General features: G+C 36.1%; 2 protein-coding genes across 4 annotated transcripts; one reads left to right on the top strand and one right to left on the bottom strand.

The window, feature by feature from the left end:
• Positions 1-607: 607 nt before the first annotated feature.
• LOC116120187 lies at positions 608-1,316 on the bottom strand. Its single transcript, XM_031406131.1, has one exon. The coding sequence runs from the start codon at positions 1,267-1,269 to the stop codon at positions 667-669; it is 603 nt and encodes a 200-aa protein (XP_031261991.1). The 5' UTR covers positions 1,270-1,316; the 3' UTR covers positions 608-666.
• Positions 1,317-10,346: 9,030 nt separating this feature from the next.
• Positions 10,347-19,716, top strand: LOC116120153 (mediator of RNA polymerase II transcription subunit 33A-like). Of its 3 annotated transcripts, XM_031406090.1 has the most exons (12): positions 10,347-10,795; positions 10,884-11,210; positions 11,969-12,022; positions 12,110-12,285; positions 12,472-12,563; positions 12,654-13,038; positions 13,199-13,409; positions 13,489-13,603; positions 14,689-14,850; positions 16,703-17,363; positions 17,525-17,731; positions 18,415-19,716. In XM_031406090.1, the coding sequence occupies exons 1-12, from the start codon at positions 10,410-10,412 to the stop codon at positions 19,512-19,514; spliced, it is 3,876 nt and encodes a 1,291-aa protein (XP_031261950.1). In that variant the 5' UTR covers positions 10,347-10,409; the 3' UTR covers positions 19,515-19,716. The 3 variants fall into 3 exon arrangements, with proteins under 3 accessions (XP_031261950.1, XP_031261949.1, XP_031261951.1); XM_031406089.1 differs by having other exon boundaries at positions 11,969-12,285; XM_031406091.1 differs by lacking the exon at positions 11,969-12,022.
• The last annotated feature ends 223 nt before the right edge of the window (positions 19,717-19,939 follow it).

Genomic DNA, 19,939 nt, shown 5'->3' on the forward strand with positions numbered 1-19,939 from the left:
TCATAACGGCCTACAAACGACTAGAACTGGCCAGTAATTCACCGATCTGGCATTTTCTGGCTAAATTAACAGTGGAGTCAGATCTGGCGGTTAACGACGGCTATATCTTTGCCTGTCGCTGACGGCCAGATCTAGACTTTTACAGCCGTCGACGGCCAGATCTGACCATAGATCTGACTGGAAAATGTCATATCGACGCCCTACCTGCCAGATCCGACCGGTCTACGTCATAAAGCCATTTTCCAGCCAAATTTCGGCTGTGGTGGCCAGAATTTGGCACTGTGGATAGGTGGGGGTGTTTTTATCATTTTACAAATGTTTTATATATTGAGGTGTTTAGTTAAATTAGCAAACTTAGGAGATTTTTTTGTTAAATTTTAAATTTTATCTCGTAATACTCACCTTATTTAACTAACCAATATCATTCCTAAAATTTTGTCCAAAACAATAAAACAAACTGACCCCATGATAATAAGGGAATAAGATTTTTGATCTTATTGGGGTTCGATAAAAACAAAATTCAGTAATGGGTTTCGAATTTGTTACGAGTATAAACAAAAATTGAATCATCCCATCAAAGTAGTAAAGCGAATTTATTATTGCATAAAACAAAAATATCAATAATCAGAAAAAGAAAATACAGACGAGACGCCGACAATCTGGATATTATAAGCTATTCTTATACGTACACTGCCTGTCGCTAACTGTACGGTTAGATATAAGAACAGTGAAACTACAGTTAGAAACCGAGGTCACATGAACCTTAATCATATTAAAGATTGAAACTTTCCCTGAAATTTTTGTGTTAGTGCTGAGAGGTAACGAACCCGCTACGACGTCGTTAAAAGTCTGAGAATTTGACATGAAACGGTCGGCCATCACGGTCATCAATACATTCATAGGAACTGATTCATCGGCCGATATTTTCCCCGCAGGAATCGGAGCTTCTCCCACTTGCTCTCCTCTGTAAATCAACAACGCCGCGCTGTCCTTGTACGTCATGCCCACTTTGTTCGGATTTTCGACGGTGAGACTGACGGCGATGGTCAAGTTTATATTCACCGTCACTCTGGGCATGTCAAGCCGCACACTGAGGTTTTCAAGAGCGACGGAATCGACGGTGACTACGGGGTCTTTGGCTTTGAAAACGGTGAATGCTAAGATCACCAGTATTAATATAATCAAGATTAGAGTGACTCCAAGGCTTATGCATATGTTCCTCCGCTTCCGGTTACCGAAACCTCGCTGATTCTTTGCTTCAATGTCCATCTTCTTCTTCCTCCCGCAACAATGGGATCTTTGAATTTGGGATTATGTGTTATATATAGTTGTTTATCATATATTTTAAAACTCCGGCTGCTTCACATTGAAGAAAAAAATCTAGCGAGATCAGAAGCTTCCATGGAGGATCTTCAAGTTACCTGCAAAAACAATTAAATTAAAACTTAATTAAATTAAATTGTTGAGGTGCGGGCGGGTGATGGTGGGTTTGGGTTTCGGTTACAACTAGCAGTTTAGGACCATGGCGTAACATTCGGTGGCGTAGCGATTTTAACTCTGGGTCAAGTGGGTGGTGGTGGGTTTGGGTTTGGGTTTCAGTTACAGCCCCACTAAATCACTAGCAGGTTAGGACCATGGCGGCATGGCCAAACATTCAGTGATGTAGCGATTTTCCTTTGAGTCAAGTTTAAATGCAACCCAATAGGTTTTGAAAAATAACAAAAAAATCCCTTAAAAGTTAAAACTAGAGTCAAGTTTAAGTATTTTGCGGCTGATTCCTGATTGTATTGTCCATTTTACCACATAGACCTCACAGTTTTACCTTCAAACTTTGCAACCCAAAATACATCTGCCAAGTCAAGGAGCACCCTAAACTATGTACATTTGTGCAAGCTCTTTCCCTACGAAATGCAAGATTCTTGCATATGGTTTTATATAGTTAATGCCCACAACGAGGCATCAACTAAACGTACCTCATGATACAGACCTTTTTTTTTACGTACACTTTAACTAATCTCCCGAGACTCTAAAACTATTAGTTAGATAAGAACTTCAGTGAACCTAGTTAGTAAATACGAGTACGACAAAAACAGAGTACGGGTATGATACGACAAACGGTGAAAAATACGTTTGCAAAAATTCGAATACAAGAATAAAACGTCTGAAGCATATAGTTCGTGAATAATACGGCTAAGTTGATAAAATACAAAAATCCGCGAATGATACAACTAGGCTTATAATTCACGTTTTATTCGCGAATTTACTAATTAGGCCAATAACTACTTTTATTAGCAACCAAAGAAGTACTCGAACTTATGACCTTTTGAATAATACACTTAAGAGTCCCTATTAAACCACTCGGTTATCTAGAGATAATTTAATAAATACCTTCTCTTATCTATAAACAGTCACTCACTTTTGTGTAAAGATTTTGCTTAATCACCGTTAACTTACATTAATAAAGGAGTGATTAGCAATAATTAGAAGAAATTTTGAGGGATATTAACCACAATTATCACATTGATATTAAGACCCACTTTTATAATTTTTTTTTTTTTTTTTTTTTTTTAAATTTCTGTGTGTTATCGGTTTAAGGGGTGATGGTGCTAGCTTTTAAAATCCTTGAAGAGGACATATTTGTTATAAACAATGACGGTGCGAATAAATTTTTTTGGTGGTGCTATAAGTAATAGAACTTTCTATAGGGTTACATTGGTAATTAACTAGTAATAACTGTCCTAAAAACGAGCCATGGGTTGCGCTCCACGTATCCATGTTACTTGATTTAGATTTCACTGTAGCGTGGTGCAACAAATATTATTTTTAAATTCCTTTAATCGTTTACCAAATTATTTAAACGAATGAAAAAGATACGAATTTGGATCTCATTCCTTTTGTTTAATTTTAATTATAACATATACCTTGTGTACGAAGGTTGTTTATTTAAAATTAATTAAAATTATTATTATTAAAAAAATATTACGATAACAATTTATTTTTATAAATTTTCTCTTATAATTTTAACGTGATAATTTATAATTGATCAATTTGTCTCATTTGAATCTCATCTAATAAATTATATTTAATCAATTATAAATTATCACGTTAAGTTTATGCGAGAGAGTTTACGAAAATAGATTATAAGTGTAACATTATTCTTATTATTATTTCGCAAAGAAGTAGGAAATTTCAACGGCATAAATAAAACAAACTTCATTCAATAAACGTTTTTTACTTTGTGTTTTTTTGAACAAACACAAAGTAAACGTGGATTGATAATTACACGTGTCAAGATCTGTGCAACTTGCTTGGAAAATGAGAGCTTAGTGTGAACTCATGAATTTGACTTAATAAAAGGGACCTTCAACTTGTGTGACACGACAACGATGGAATTATTTTATTTTAAAAAAGAAATATAGAAAAAGAAAAAGCTGACAAAGTGGAGTCATATCGTATTCTTATTTCTGAACCCTATTCTCTAATCTAATTCTCATGGTAGTGGTTTGATTTAACTTTGAGTCACTCCGTTAAAGACGGTGACGAGACTTTATATTAGAGTTAATTACAATTTTCTCCCCAATGTATTGGTGTTTTGTTGATACTAGGGTTTATAACGACAGTAAGTGATCGAGTATTTGAGTTAAATAGTTCCTAGTGTGAAATTATAATAATATCGAAATTGTTTTAAACATGTTGGGATCTTATATTGAGATGAAAAAAAGGGTGCGCATGTGGTTTATAAGGGCTTGGATAACCTCCTTTGGCAAACCGATTTTTCAATGAGAGTTTTATCCAAGCTCACAAAAGGATCATTACCTAAGCCAATTCTTATCAAAGGCCTACTGTCAAACCTAATTCTTATTAATTTGGGAGTGAGTTTCTATCAAATGGTATCAGATCTAAACCTTGTCCGAGCTCATGTTCCGGAAGGGGCGACCTAGGAGAGTAAGCCATCCAAAGTGGGCCAACGTGGACATTAGGTCTCAAAGCATGTGAGAATGTTAGGATCTCATATTGAAAGGAAAAATGGGTGGGCATGTGGTTTATAAGAGCTTGGGTACCCTCTCTTGGTAAGCCAGATTTTAAAGAATAGTTCTACCTAAGCCTACAAAAGGACCATCGTCCAGCCCAATTCTTATTAATTTGGGAGTATGTTCCTATCAAAACACTTTTGTTTCAAAGAGAGGTGGGCGAACGGGTTATTCACATTTAATTTGATGGTTAGACTGGCACAAATTGAAAGCTGAATATAGATGTCTCTTGCATTACCCACCCATAATATGTGGAAGTATTACATAACTTCATAGTCATTCAATTTGAGTTATACGTGAAGAACATATGTAAATATTTAATTCAATAGTTTAAAAGTAAAATGTGCTAATCAGATGACTGAAAACCATATTGAAAAAGTGACAACAAGAAATAGATTCTTATTTTAGGTACTTAAAAGAGAAGAGGGGAAATTCAATTAACTCTTTTATAAAAGTTATCTTAAGCTATGTTTTATGTTTGTCTTAGTTTCATAAAATGTATGCGTCAAGTTCTAAACCCTAATTTAAAATTTAAATTGATTTCATTATATAAAAACAAAAATAATCAAAGTATGAATTAGGGTAAGAATAACATTTGAATTATGGTGGTTGTTTGAATGATGTATAGTATTTTGGTCAACACGGATATTGACTTGTTTCATTAGCTGTGTTCAAGCTTGAAACACAATTTCGAAATGATTACTAATCGAGTGAACAACTCAGATACGATTCATTTAATTACTCATGTAAAACTTCAAAACACGAATAGAACACGGTTATCGAACAAATTTGTACTATTTGATCACATGAGACGTGTCATGACCCGTATACCTTTTCCATTTTATAATGTCACATTCAACATATTTAACTTGTTTAATTGAGTCTATGTGTAAACCACAATTAATTTGATTATTGGTTCAACCATAATTAATTAGTTTTACATGTATGCAACGACTAATTGGAAGAATTACTTAAATAACCCTTTTTCATAGTTAAATACAACCCAATAGGTTTTGAAAAATAACAAAAAAATACCTTTAAAGTTAAAACTAGAGTTTTACCTTCAAACTTTTAAACCCAAAATACATCTGACAAGTTAAGGAGCACCCTAAACTATATAGGATTGTGTAAGCTCTTTCCCTACAAAATGTAAGATTCTTGCATATGGTTTTATATAGTTAATGCCCACAACAAGGCATCAACTAAACATACCTCATGATATAGACCTCTTTTTTTTAAATGATTGGGGGTGTTTGGGCTAGTTTACGAGCATCTCGACTAATCTTTGGGGGCTCTGGAACTACCGATCGGATAAGAGCTGCAGTGACCCTAGTTAGTAAATATGGGTACGGCAAAAAAATGGTACTAAAATTTTACGAATATGATACGGCAAATGGTGAAAAATACGTTTGTAAAAATTCGACCATAAAATTTGGATATAGGAAAATACAGTATAGGTATATACGGATTTAATACGACACATTATCAATAATACGTTTTGAAAAATATAGCAATATCAATCCTGGTTTTAGTACTTTTTATGGACTACCTGGTTAAAATCAATATAACATTTCACATGCAAAGTATTCAATTAACTAATAACTATTAGACATAATAATATAACACAATATATAACTGAGATTCAAATTATAGTCTCCAGGCTCAAACACAATATATAGCCAAGATTCAATTATAGTCTCAAATCAAACAAATAACAAAACCAAAATTCAAAGTCGAACTATAGCTCCAAACAAATAAAATAAATAAATAATACAACCAAGATTCAAATTATAGTCTATAACAAAAACTCACCCTAGTTAGTTAATACGAGTACGGAAAAAAAGGGTATGAGAATTTTATGAGTATGCTCCGACAAATGGTAAAAAATACTTTTGACAAAATTTGGCAAAAATTTGGATATGGGAAAAATACGAAAATAAATAGTGTAAGGCATATAGTTCGCGAATAATATAGCTGGGTTGATAAAATATGAAAATTCGTGAATGATACGGTTGGGCGTATAATTCATGTTTTATTCGCGAATTTACTAACTAGGCCAGTGACTATCCCTATTAACAACCAAATAGGGATTCAAACTTAGGATTTCTTGAGTAATATACTCAGGAGTCCCTATCGAACCACTCGATTACTTAGAGATAATTTAATATATACCTTTTCCTATCTATAAAGAGTCGCTCACTTTCATGTAAAGATTTTGCTTAATCACCATTAACTTACAGTAATAAAGGAGTGATTAGCAATAATCAGAAGAAATTTTGAGGGATATTAACCACAATTCTCAAATTGATATTAAGACCCAATTTTATAATTTTTTTTTTTTTAATTTTCTGTGTGTTATCGGTTTAAGGGGTTATGGTGCTAGCTTTTAAAATCTTTGAAGAGGATATATTTCTTATAAACATTGAGGTTGCGAAAAAATTTTTTTGGTGGTGCTATAAGTAATAAAACTTTCTATAGGGTTACATTGGTAATTAACTAGTAATTAACTCTCCAAAAAATGGGCCATGGGTTGCGCTCCACGTATCCATATTACTTGATTTAGATTTCACTGTGGCGTGGTGCAACAAATATTAATTTTAAATTCCTCAATTATTAATTTAATCGTTTACTAAATTATTTAAACGAATGAAAAAGAAACGAATTTGGATCTCACTCCTTTTGTTTATTTTTAATTATAATATATATAAATTACAGTTAACTAATTATAAATGGTCCATGAGAGAAAATTTATAAAAAAAAGATTTTGACTGTAACGTTACCCTTACTGTAATTTTGAAAAAAGTAGGAAATTTGATTGTATAAATAAAACAAACTTCATTTAATAAATGTTTTTACTTTGTGTTTTTTTAAACAAACACAAAGTAAACGTGGATTGATATTACACGTGTTAAGATCCTGTAACTTGCTTTGAAAAATGAGATGCTGGTGTGAACTCATGAATTTGACTTAATGAATCGGCCTTCGATTTGTGTGACACGATAGCGATGGAATTATTTATTTTATTTTATTTTTAAAAAAAAGAAAGAAAGAAAAAGTAAAGCCTGACAAAGTAAAGCCATATTGTATTCTTATTTCTTAACCCTATTCTCAAATCTAATTCTCATGGTAGTGGTTTGATTTAACTTTGAATCACTCCATTAAAGAGGGTGATGAGACTTTATATTAGAGTTAATTACAATTTTCTCTCCAATGTATTGGTTTTTCGTCGATATTTAGGGTTTCTAACAATGGCAAGCGATTGAGTATTTGAGTTAAATAGTTCCTCGTGTGAAATTATAGTAATATCGAGAAAACAAAATTGTTTCAAACCTGTTAAGATCCTATGATGCAGGAGCATAAAAAGTAAAGGTAAAAAAAGAAAAAAAATTAATTATATTGACTTTTGTTTCGTTTTATGTGAGAGAGATATGCTTTAATTTTTTACTTTGAAGGCTATAAATAAAACCTTACTTTATCCTTTGTAATCATCCCTGAATATTATTCAATATATTTGAGTTAAAGTGGACATGTAGTTTATAAGGGCTTGGGCACCCTCCCTTAGCAAGCCGGTTTTCCAATGAGAGTTTTACCCAAACCCACAAAAAAACCATTGCCTAGCTCAATTTTTATCAAAAGCCTATTGCCCAGCTCAATTTTTATTAATTTGGGAGTGAGTTCCTATCGAATGGTATCAGAGTCAAACCCCGCCTGAGCTCATGTTCTAAAAGGAGCGACCTAGGAAAGTAGGTCATCCAAAGTGAAGTCATCCGAAATGGGTCAATGTGGACGTTGGGTCTCAAAGTCAAGCCCGTGTTCTGGAAGGGACGACCTAGGAAAGGGCTAGCTAGAAAAGGGCAACCTGGGAGAGTAGGCCACCCAGAGTGAAGTCGTCCAGAGTGGGCCAACGTGAACGTTGGGTCTCAAAGCGTAGGAGAATTTTAGGATCCCACATTGAGAGGAAAAAATGGTGGCATGTGGTTTATAAGGGCTTGGGCACCCTCCCTTGGCAAATCGATTTTCCAAGGAGAGCATTACCACAAAAGGACCATTGTCCAGCCCAATTCTTATTAATTTGAGAATGGGTTCCTATCAAAACACCCTTGTTTCAAAGAGAAGTAGACAGGCAGGTTATTCACATTTAATTTGATGGTTAGACGAACACAAATTGAAAGCTGAATATAGATGGCTCTTACATCACCCATGTGGCAGCCCCGGATTCGGCACACAGCCCCGGCGACCCCACCATTCTACTGAGTACTGTCCCCCCCCCTTAAGGGATTTTTATTTCGCCTCCCCCACCACTCGAACCCAAGACCAAGGGGCTATAGTCAATTGGGGAGCATGGTGAGTACCATCAGGCTAGCTGGCCTGATGGTACTCACCATGCTTCCCAAATGACTTTAGCCCCTTGGTCTTGGGTTCGAGTGGTGAGGGAGGCGAAAGAAAATCCCTTAAGGGGGGGGACAGTACTGAGTAGAATGGTTGCGGCGCCGGGGCTGTGTGCCGAATCCGGGTCGTGACAACCCACCCATAATATGTGAAAGTATTACATAACTTCACAGTCGTTCAATTTGAGTTATACGTGAAGAACATATGTAAGTGTTTAATTTAATAGTTTAAGAGTAAAATGTTATAATCGGATGACTGAAAACAGCATCAAAAAAGTGACAACAAGAAATAGATTCTTATTTTAGATATTTAAAGAGAAGAGGGGAAATTCAATTAACTCTTGTATAATAGTTATCTTAAGCTATGTTTTATGTTTGTCTTAGTTTCATAAAATGTATGCGTTAAGTTCTAAACCCTAATTTAAAATTTAAATTGATTTTATTATATAAAAACTAGAATAATCAAAGTATGAATTAGGGTAAGAATAACATTTGAATTATGGTGGTTGTTTGAATGATGTATAGTATTTTGGTGAACACGGATATTGACTTGTTTCATTAGTTGTATACAAGCTCGAAACACAAATTTGAAATGATAACTAATCGAGTGAACAACTTGGATACGATTCATTTAATTACTCACGTAAAACTTCAAAACACGAATCGAACATAGTTATCGAACAAATTTGGACCATTTTATCACATGAGACATGTCATGACCCGTATACCTTTTCCATTTTATATTGTCACATTCAACATATTTAACTTGTTTAATTGAGTCTATGTGTAAACCACAATTAATTTGATTATTGGTTCAACCATAATTAATTAGTTTTACACGTATGCAACCACTAATTGGAAGAATTACTGAAATAACCCTTTTTCACAGTCAAATTAGAAAAATGACACCAGGCGGTCCGGGCCGGTGAACGAGACGCAGACAGGGACAAAATTGACTAAATTTAGTGTGAGGACTGAGGAGCCCATCCAAAAGCCCTAAAGAATTGTTATTTTTCAATTGAACCCCAAATAGGGTCCTTTGAGTAAATTTGCAAACATAGAATATTTAATTAAAAAGAGTTCACGAAACCTTTTCCCACCCAAATAATGATTTAATTCACCCACAGGCTTTTAAAATACCACTTTACTATCTAAATTTATATTCTATCGATGAACAGAGAGTAAACTCATTATCATATTATTTGGGTTTTCGAAAAGGGGAGGTCGATGAGTCTTTTGGTGGTGGAAAGATTTGATTTTGGTAATTGAGATTGATCGAAATTTAATTTGGGAGAGACAATTGTGTAAACTCTAATCACTCGATTGCTGATGATTGGTGGGGTTGATGAGAGTAAGATTTGAGAGGTTTTGATGAGTGATGATCAGAAAAAAAAAAATGATAATAATATAGGGTCGTAACGATATCGAAATTAAAAATAAAATATAAATTTAAGTAATATAACGATATTTTAAAAAAAGTAGTTTGCTCAATTAAAAATAGGTGAAGTGAGGTGTCTGAACACAAAAGCAAATCCTAAATAATATAATTAATTAATTAGAAGAAGCTTAACCTTAACCCACAAATCTGCGGTCGTCATATGTCAAATCAATGCCACCACTCACAGTAGGCCCCTCTGTTAAAGAAATCGTCAAATCTGTCTTGACTACATGCAATCAATGCAGTCAGGAATTTGATTAAAACAATTTATGTGTGAATGTTGTTTGATTCGTTTTTTGTGATAAAGTTGATAATCGTAGCTTGAACCGGGGTCAATTCTTACAAAGACTTGATTAATTTGTGCTTGAAACTGGTTGATAATGACGGGCATTTCCATTTTTGTTCACAAAGGAAACACTCCCATGTTGTACAATCACTGTAAATCCCACTTTGGACGTATTAAAATAACTGGTTGATATAACTGGGAGTGGAGGTTTAGGAGATGAATGTTGGTTGAGGTTATTTCTCGAATATCTTGTCTGCATTGTAGTGATGGTGATGGAGATGGGAGAAGAGTCTTTCCAGCAAAGGGTGATTGAGACTGTGAAGAGATGCCAACAGCGGCAGGATGGTCCTTTAATCTGGGCTATGGAAATCGGGAATTGTTTAAACTCCGGGAAGGTTGAACCCAGCCCGGAATTAGGAGAAGTTTTGGTGTCTTATCTTTGTTTTCAGAACAATCATCCTTCTCTTTGGAAGTTTTTCGATTACGCTCTTTCCTCTCGCCTTCTCTCTCCGCTTCATCTTCTTTCTCTTCTCACTGCCAAACTCGTTCCTCATCGACGCTCTCAGCCTCAAGCTTTCCGGCTTTATCTCGAGCTCCTTAATCGACACGCTCTGTCGTTTCATGACGTCACCTCCGATTCTTGTAAACACAAGTAAGTTAAAGTCACGTTTTTTGTTCTATTAATTAGTTTTGGTTTAAACCCACATGCTCTCTTATTTTTGTTTGCTTGTTTGTTGCAGGATTATAGAATCTGTTAGTGTTAGCCTTGAGCTTTCTCAGACTTACAATGTTGGAGTTGTGGAGCTTGGACACGTGTTTGTTTTGTTCTTCTTCACCGTTATTGTTCGCTTGATTGATAGCTTGTTTGAGGATTGGGGATTTCCGAATCCAAGTGCAGGAGTTGAAAGTGTTGAACACCACAGTATTATGGAGATTGACTCTGTTGGAAATGAACAACATCTTGTGCAGATGAGGATGAAGAATTCTCTCATTGCGCTTCAAGTCTTGAACAAGCTTGCTGAAAGTGGAAAAGCCGTGGTTCTACTTCGCCTTGTTCACTTCAACATGTATGACTTTGCTGACTTCTTTTTTATTTCTCAATTGGATGATTAAGTCACAGCTTTAAACACTAATTACCTTGCTTACACTAGCCTTAAACAAAACATTGTGTTTCTTTGCTTCTTGGGTACAAACATCAAATAATAGTAGTTTTGCAAGTGTCCTGGATAATGCTAGTTCAAGTTTAGTCCACTTGTTTGGCGTAATTTGGAATCCCATGTTATAAGAAGCCACATCTGCGCTTAAATTTCAGTTCAACAATAATTTATCCATTATCACCAAATTGTAGAAATTCGATGATACATGACAAATACTATGTCCTTATATTGGTCTTTCAAATTGTTCAAAACTCTGCTTTTCCTAGGTTAAGGTGGTAGCTTAACTAGTAAGTTCATGAACAGACTTTTAACCTAGATGGAGTAATCAAATCGGTGACCTAGTGAAATAGCTCCTTCAGGAATGATAGATGAACAAGCTCTCAGATTAGACCTTTTTATTGCCTTCTTTTGCAATCCAGGGGATGTTTGATGTTTATTCTAACCTAGAACATTCTCATGAAATGTTTGTTAATCAACATAGTGAAGATCGTGGAACTAATTCATTAAAGAAAGATTACTTATTGGGATGTTGTTGCAATTTCTATTTAAATACTACTGCTGGCAGTTCACTGGGCATTAGTAATTTATTCTGAACAAACAAGTTCAAGCATCGGAAACTTCTGATCTCTGTCATCCCCTCTTTCTTGTCTCCTTTTCTGCTTCTATAGGCCTGAAAAGTTCAATGGCCTTCTGCAGAGGCTGCAGTTTCTTGAAGCCAATAAGTTAGCATCCTCAAAACTGAAGTCTGCAAACCAGCTTTTAGCTACATTATGTTCTAATGTCCAGAAAGTTTTGGGTTATGACAACAGGCTAAATAAGCATAGGCTCATTGGAATGCTTGTTGATACTAAATCATTGAGGCCAACGTCTTGCTGCAATAGTGAATCTGGTTTGTCAGCTTGTTGGCTTCCCTTTGATATTTACATGGAGAATGCAATGGATGGGCGACAACTTCCTGTCAGGTCAGCCATTGTTATACTTTCAGGTATATCTACTTGAAGAGAGGTTATTTTAATGTTTTTTTTCTGCTTAATATTTTATTTTCTTTCCCCTTTTTTGTGTGTGCAATTTTTATACATGTTTGGTTTTTTTATTTTTCACCTTTTTTGAAAGAAGTATTCTCGAAAGCTGAAGGAATGGGCAATGCCATAATGTTGATGTCTTACTGCAGAAACAATTAATACCCTCAGAGTACTTAACCGGGCAAGCTGGCAAGAAACTTTCCTAGCACTTTGGCTTTCAGCCCTTCGGCTTGTGCAAAGAGTAGAGGCTAAATCTGTGCTAACTTCTCTTCAATTGATTTAAACTATATGCACACCAGAATTCTTTTTTATGCCTCTTACTCCACTGCAGGAACGTGATCCTCCAGAAGGCCCTGTTCCACATCTTGAGGCCCGCCTTTGTATGCTTTTGTCTATTGTCCCCTTGGCAATTGCTGATGTTTTGGCTGAAGAGTCCAAATTGCAGTTTTCGAAGGTTAAGGGGGTAGCAACACCTGGGTGTACGGAAACTGGGTTTGGACGTGGATTAGGTGGGCAGTGCCTTGCTTCAATTAAAGAGGAATTGATTTCCTCTCTCCAGGTGCTTGAAAACTTTACTGGGCTCTTATGCCCTCCAGCATCTGCCGTTGGGGAAGCCAATAATGCAGCTGCAAAAGCAGCAAGATTCATTTCCATTTCACAGATTACAACGGATGGTTTAGTCAGTAACAGTCCTGGTGACCCATTTTTAAATTCAGGTAACTTGGAAGTTTATGTTTTCTTCATTTTATTCTTATTATTCATTATGTCTTGGAATTAATGCTTCCTGTGTCTCTTCTTTTTCTTTTTCACTGTCTTCTTATTTCCGTCTATCTGATTCATCATGTGATATATTAGCATTCAATTTTTTCTTTTTAGGTGGCAACATGAGGCACCTCATAGTGGAAGCTTGCATTGCAAGAAATTTAATTGACACATCGGCATATTTTTGGCATGGTTATGTTCCGGCATCAGTAATTGCACTGTCTGAACTATCACCAGTTCAAAAATCTCCTTGGTCCATGTTCATGGAAGGAGCACCATTAAATGGTTCACTTACAGCTTTGCTTTTCAGTACTCCTGCTTCAAGGTATAAGTGACAATATTCCTGTTTTACTCTGATATGGCAGATTTTTTTATTTTCTTTTCTATTTTTCTTTTATTTAAAGTTTAGCAGAAATAGAGAAACTATACCATATTGCATTGAATGGGTTGGTAGAGGAGCGATCAGCAGCTGCAAAAATTCTATGCGGTGCATCCCTCACCCGTGGATGGAATATTCAGGTAACACATTTGTCCAGCAATATTGAAAATTTCAAGTTACATGCTTTGAAGACTCTCTTATATACATCATCACGTAAATATTATTCATGGTTTTACTTGGTATCATGATATAGGAATCATACCCATTTTTGCGAAAACTTAAAAGTATTTCTGTTTTGAAGTTCCTATTATATAATTTGTAGTATTGACGTATGAACTTTTGTGGTTATTGTTCCTTGATTTCTAACCAAGTGGTTGGAAGTTCTTATCCCCTTGTTTCCAAACTCTAAAGGGTGTAGGATTTGACAGTAGTTTGATGCATTTCTGGGTTATCAAAACAAAACTAAAGCAGAAATTTGCTAATGTTACGTATAGAATAAGGGCAAAATGGATTAAGTACATCTAAAATACCTTTTTGGTAAAATACTTGTCAAGCAGAAAAGAAATTTTTACAAGACTACTATATAGCCACTTATATCTAATGGAACAAAAATTGTGGGTAATACCTGAAACTTGTGAAAGTGAAATGAGAATTCAGCGATGATTGGACAATAGCTTAAGAAACAGTAGATAGAGGGATGGAGATTGGGCTGTATGCACACATCTACGTGTGTAGCAGTGAGTTGATTCAAGGTTGAAGTACCAAACTGAGAAGACAAAGTCAGAAAGATCTGTGTGCAAGATCAGAAAGACAGTCCTTTCCAAATTTAACAGAAGGATATTTCTGTAATGGTGGAATAGTGCATCAGGGTTCACATAGACTACCCTATGCATATATCATTCATGGTAATTAGTAGGAATGGTTTAGTTTGTGATTTGTATTTTGTATATCAGTATTAGTGGTGATTCTACTCTAAGCTAGATATACTCTGGCAGAAGCCTGACCTTAACCCCTGGCCCTCACTCTCCAGCCTTTTCCACTACAGATGAAGAGTTCTGTTTATACTTGGGGAAGTTCTTATTAAGTCTCCGTATGTGGATTTAAAAATTCTGGACCTGACTTTGTATTTTGGGCTTGATGCATTTGATTTACCATAATTTTTTCACTTGAAGAAAGTTCTAGTTCTTTCTTCTCAATACTTTGTTCTTTTGTCTTTTGTCTGCAGGAAGAAGTGGTATGCTTTCTGGTCAAGATTCTTTCTCCGCCTGTCCCTCCTGGTTATACTGGACCAAGGAGTCACTTAATTGATCATATGTCTATGCTTAGTGCTATCCTGTTTGAAGTATCCACTATCGATACTATTCATATTCTTTCTATGCACGGAGTGGTAAGTCAAGTACTTGCATTTTCTTTTTCCTGCTTTTATTTTTTTAAATTTTTGTTTGGCTGTGTGTTCTTGATTAGTGGTACCAATTTCATATGTCTTTGGATTCTTCCTGATAAGAGTCATTTTAATTTTATATTTCATACAACATGCAATGTGCAGTCATTATCTTTGTTCATAATAAGCAAACCATTTTTGGCTCTCATATATGGTAATCTGCTAGTTTGACATGTCTTATTTGCTGTTTTCAAGTAACAATGCACATATCAATAAAATAATTTGGTGTGAAACTGATAGAAACCCACTGCAATAACTCAACAATTTGAGCTGGGCCATGGGTCTTTCATGGGCTTGGGTAGAACTCTCCTTGGAAAACCGGCTTGTCAAGGGAGGGTGCCCAAACCTTTATAACCCACATGCCCACCCTTTTCCCTTTCAATGTGGGATCCTAACATTCTACCACGTTTCCTCAACCGACGTCCACGTCGGCCTCTTTACCCCCGTCGGCCTCTTTACCCCTTGGGTGACTACGCGGATCCCCTTTCTCTCGGGCATCCATGCCATTTCTCGGTGTAGCAGCCCGGGCCCAAGGTCAGCCTGTCACGCGTGCGCTGCCACATAGGCGCAGGATCACGCTCTGATACCAATTGATAGAAACCCACTCCAATAACTCAACAATTTGGGTTGGGCCATGGGTCTTTCATGGGCTTGAGTAGAACTTTCCTTGGAAAACCGGCTTGTCAAGGGAGGGTGCACAAGCCTTTATAACCCACATGCCCACCCTTTTCGCTTTCAATGTGGGATCCTAACAGAAACCCAGGTCATGAGTTTTTTCTTATTAATTTAAAGCATGCAGTCACTCTTTAACATTGTCTTGCTCAGTTCTGTTAAAATGCATGCTGACATTTTTTTGTATTCCTTGATATTATTTTCTATATTTACCAATAGATATTTTCAAATTGATTTTTTTTTTTTTTTTGTAAAATTGGCTTTAGTCATATTATGATATGATAATGTGTTGACAAGATCCTTGGGTATATATTGACAAAATTAAACCAACATATGTATTGATGTCTACCAAAAATGCCATAGTCACTGAATTTATATATTAATTGAAAAATTTACCAAGCTAGTTATTCCAACTGAAAAAGTGAGACAAATAAACTATAAATTAAATATACTAGTAACCGATGCACTTTTGCTGAATGAATTTAGTTAGTGAAGAAAATAAGATCTACTGATTGGAGGTTAAAAACATTCTACCTATTTGTTGATATACAGTTGTAAGCCAAATGTCACATTGAACAAGGCTGAAAAAGACCAATGAGCCTTTTGAAAATGGATCAAGATTCATAGAAGTTGTCGAATATGTGAACACTTTGTGAGCCCCATTTATTTTTTATGTGATATCTAAATTGGATTAAATTTTCTGTAAAAAGTTGCAAAGGTTTTAGGTTCAATAATATTAATACTACCAAGTTCTAAAAAAGGACATCTTTCAGATGTATGCATGACACCAAAGGTGTGTTTTTGTACAAGTTGTATATAATCAATATAATGTCCATACAACTTATAGTGAAATTGTGAACTATACTTTATGCTATCATGATTTAGCTCAGGAAATCTTGTTTTGGGAAACAAGTTTTCCATTGAGTTTCTTTAGGTTCACTTTGGGGCCAATTCCAAGTCAACCTATATTTGAACTCATGAAGCAAAATATGTATGGATACATTGGATGCTTTGCTTTCCAATCAATTTCTTTATCTATAGCTGTTGTTAGACACAACATTTCTCATCTTGTCATGCTTGTGGGCCAATGTGCATTCTGATGGATGCGAAGTTTCTGTTCCTGCAGATTCCGGAAGTTGCAGCAGCTGTGATGCCACTTTGTGAGGTCTTTGGGTCACTTGTACCTACATCAAGTAACAAATCAAATTCTGGTGACGGGCCCTCATTTTACATGGTTTTTTCTTCTGCTTTTCTGTTTCTTCTTCGTCTATGGAAATTCTATAGACCACCTCTTGAGCAATCCATCACTGATGGAGCAATGGGAGTCGAGCTTAATCTAGAGTATCTTTTGTTATTGCGTAATTACCGCATTGCATCGCATTATTCTGCTTCTCAGAATGAAATAAACAGCAATTTGGATCAGCAGGTGTCAGATAAGCCCATATATCTTGATCATTTTCCAAAATTACGTGCTTGGTATTGTCAAAACAAATCTTGTATTGCTTCAGCACCCTCTGGCCTTTCTACCAGCAATCCTGTTCATCAAGTTGCTAATAAGATTTTAAGTATGATTTACTCCAAAATGACTAAAAGCGGAGCCTCATCGGGTAATTCTTCAACCCCATCAACCGCCAGTGTTTCTGAGTCCCCTGCAAGTACGGGAGAAGATGTTTACCAGAGACCTATCCTGCCTGCATGGGAACTGTTGGAAGCAATCCCTTTTGTTCTTGAGGCTGTTTTAACTGCTTGTGCATATGGAAGGCTTTCATCTCGGGACTTGACAACAGGTCAATTAGAGACTAACTTTACTTGTATATGAGGCTCTTTTTTCCCTCTTTTCTATTATCACAAAATAGTATAAGAAGTGTACAAAATGTGGTGCTAATTGATTGTAACTATTTATATTATTACTGAATAGCATACTGCTTAAACTCTTGGATGCTTGCAGGCCTGAGGGACCTTGTGGACTTTTTGCCTGCATCTCTTGCTGCAATTATCAGTTATTTCTCAGCAGAAGTCACTCGTGGTGTATGGAAACCAGTTCCGATGAATGGAATAGATTGGCCTAGTCCAGCAGCAAACTTGCCTTCAATTGAGTCTGAACTGAAAGCAATACTGGCTGCTGCCGGTGTTAATGTTCCCCTCTGTTCCTGTGGTATATTCGCCAGCTTTTCTTTCTATACAATAATAAATTATCCTATTATAAAGTTCTATCGTATTTTTATTCTAACAACTGTGTTCTATAGTTGGACATCCTGAGAGACAGCAAAATAAAATCTTTTCCTTTTCTTTTCTAATTTTGTTAAAAGATTTCTATAATTGATCACAGTGGTCTTACGTATGGTGCTATGTACTCTAAAGTGTGGGTATCAAAGCACTGAAGTAGGGATATAATTTTTAAATGAATTTAATGAAGCCATGGCTGATGAACGATCCAAATGACCAATAATTAAGATTGCGGCTGCAAGTATGCACACATATAGATTTGATACTAGTTGCTGTTAGCTTGTAAGATACAAACTGCTCTAATCAGATAATGTTGTCTCACTCTCATATGGTGCGTGAATGTTTTCTTATTCAACCAGTGTTTGCACATACTATGCTCCTGGAGCACTGTGTTTCATGAAAGCTTATTATTGTCCCAAATTAAGTTTAGAGGTGCATATGCTCATGGGGCAGTGAATAACTTCTCACTTTATAAAGCATTTCCTCCTGTTTTTATTGGGATCTCCATGGTGAGTCTCTCTGGCTGTTGATGATAGCAATGCGCACTTTACCAATCTAAGAATATTTTCCAGCCTTTCCCTTGCTAAACCTTTAATTGATACCTTTTCGCAGAGAAATTGCCGATAGTGCTTCCACTTCCGCTTGCAGCTTTTGTCAGTTTAACCATTACTTTCAAACTCAACAAAAGCCTGGAGTACCTCCATGGTGTAGTTGGGCCAGCTTTGGAGAACTGTGCGTCAGGTTGCCCCTGGCCTATCATTCCCATAATTGGCTCCCTGTGGGCACAAAAGGCTCGCGGCTGGCATGAATTCATAGTGGTATCGTGTTCTCGTACTGTGTTCATACGAAACAAAGAAGCTGTTGTCCAGCTTCTGAGAAGTTGCTTCACCTCATTCCTTGGATCCCTTCATGTTTCTCCTTTGTTGACCAACCAAAGCAGCGTAGATAATCTACTGGGCTGCATTGTTTCAGCTCATACTGTTTGTCCTGCCATGTCCATAGCACCTGGATTTCTTTACCTTCGGTCTTGCAGGACAATACATGATGTTGAACATATTAGTGATGTGATCGTAGGGCTTGTAGCAGAGTATGCTCGAGAAGCAGCCGGTAGATGGGCAAGCTCAGACTCGCACAGGTTGAAGTCTAGTCGAGCATCATTGTCTCTAGCCAGTTCCAAGGCAAGAGAGGTGGGTACGCTGGGTGCAAGCCTCTTATTTCACACCGGTGGATTACACATGGTTCAAGAACTATACCGAGAAACTATACCAACCTGGTTGCTATCATCAAGAGAAGAGAAAGCTGGGAAGGCGAGTGCCGTAGCTCGAATAATGGAAGGCTATGCAATGGCATATATGTTAGTTCTATCTGGATCACTGATGTGGGGTGTTGGAGCCACAACAAAAGAGTCATGTACATTCTCCAGAAGGGCCCTCATCATAAGTAAGCACTTGGAGTTTCTGGGGAGGGTATTGGATGGGAACATATCGCTCGGCTGTCATCCCGCCACTTGGAAAGCGTATGTTTCATGTTTAGTAGGTCTGATAGTAAGCTGTGCTCCAGCATGGGTTGAAGCAGTGCAGGTAGAGACATTGAAGAAACTGGCAAATGGATTGAAAGGATGGCATGAATGTGAACTAGCACTCTCTCTTCTTGAAAGAGGTGGGATTGAATCCATAGGATGTGTAATTGAAATGTTAGATGTAATTAATTGATTGAGTTTAGGTTAAAATGTGTAATGTACAGTATGGTATCTGTGATTAGAAGAGTTTTCAGTGGAGGAGCCTTCATTCTGATGCTGTTGCTGTAATGTAATGCAATGTATAGGTATTGTTACCGGTTTGGGTGATTTTTGAGCTTTTAGAAAATTTGTCCATAATTGTACAGGAAATGGATTTATTTTCTTTTGCATTTTAATAGAATATCTATGGAAAAAATATATAAAAAAAAAAAATCCATTTAATAAGTGTAGATCGATAATATGTTCATTTATTTAGTAAACGTATTATTTATTTTTTCAATTTTATTCTATTTCTATCTCATTTATTTACAGTATTTATAAATGCATTTAATTGGTATTTTTTTATTATATTTGATTTGGGCCGTTAGGGCCCATTAGCAGCCCGGCTGAGCCCATCTG

This window comes from Pistacia vera, unplaced genomic scaffold (assembly GCF_008641045.1).
Source record: "Pistacia vera cultivar Batoury unplaced genomic scaffold, PisVer_v2 Contig927, whole genome shotgun sequence".
In the NCBI taxonomy this organism is placed as follows: Eukaryota; Viridiplantae; Streptophyta; class Magnoliopsida; order Sapindales; family Anacardiaceae; genus Pistacia; species Pistacia vera.

Bases quoted from the DNA above. Each gene is read 5' to 3' on its own strand.
- LOC116120187 (XM_031406131.1), bottom strand. From the start codon at position 1,269: ATGGACATTGAAGCAAAGAATCAGCGAGGTTTCGGTAACCGGAAGCGG.
- LOC116120153 (XM_031406089.1), top strand. From the start codon at position 10,410: ATGGTGATGGAGATGGGAGAAGAGTCTTTCCAGCAAAGGGTGATTGAG. The intron at 13,039-13,198 runs GTAACTTGGAAG...TTTTCTTTTTAG, and splicing joins TGACCCATTTTTAAATTCAG to GTGGCAACATGAGGCACCTC. The intron at 13,410-13,488 runs GTATAAGTGACA...TTTTATTTAAAG, and splicing joins TTCAGTACTCCTGCTTCAAG to TTTAGCAGAAATAGAGAAAC.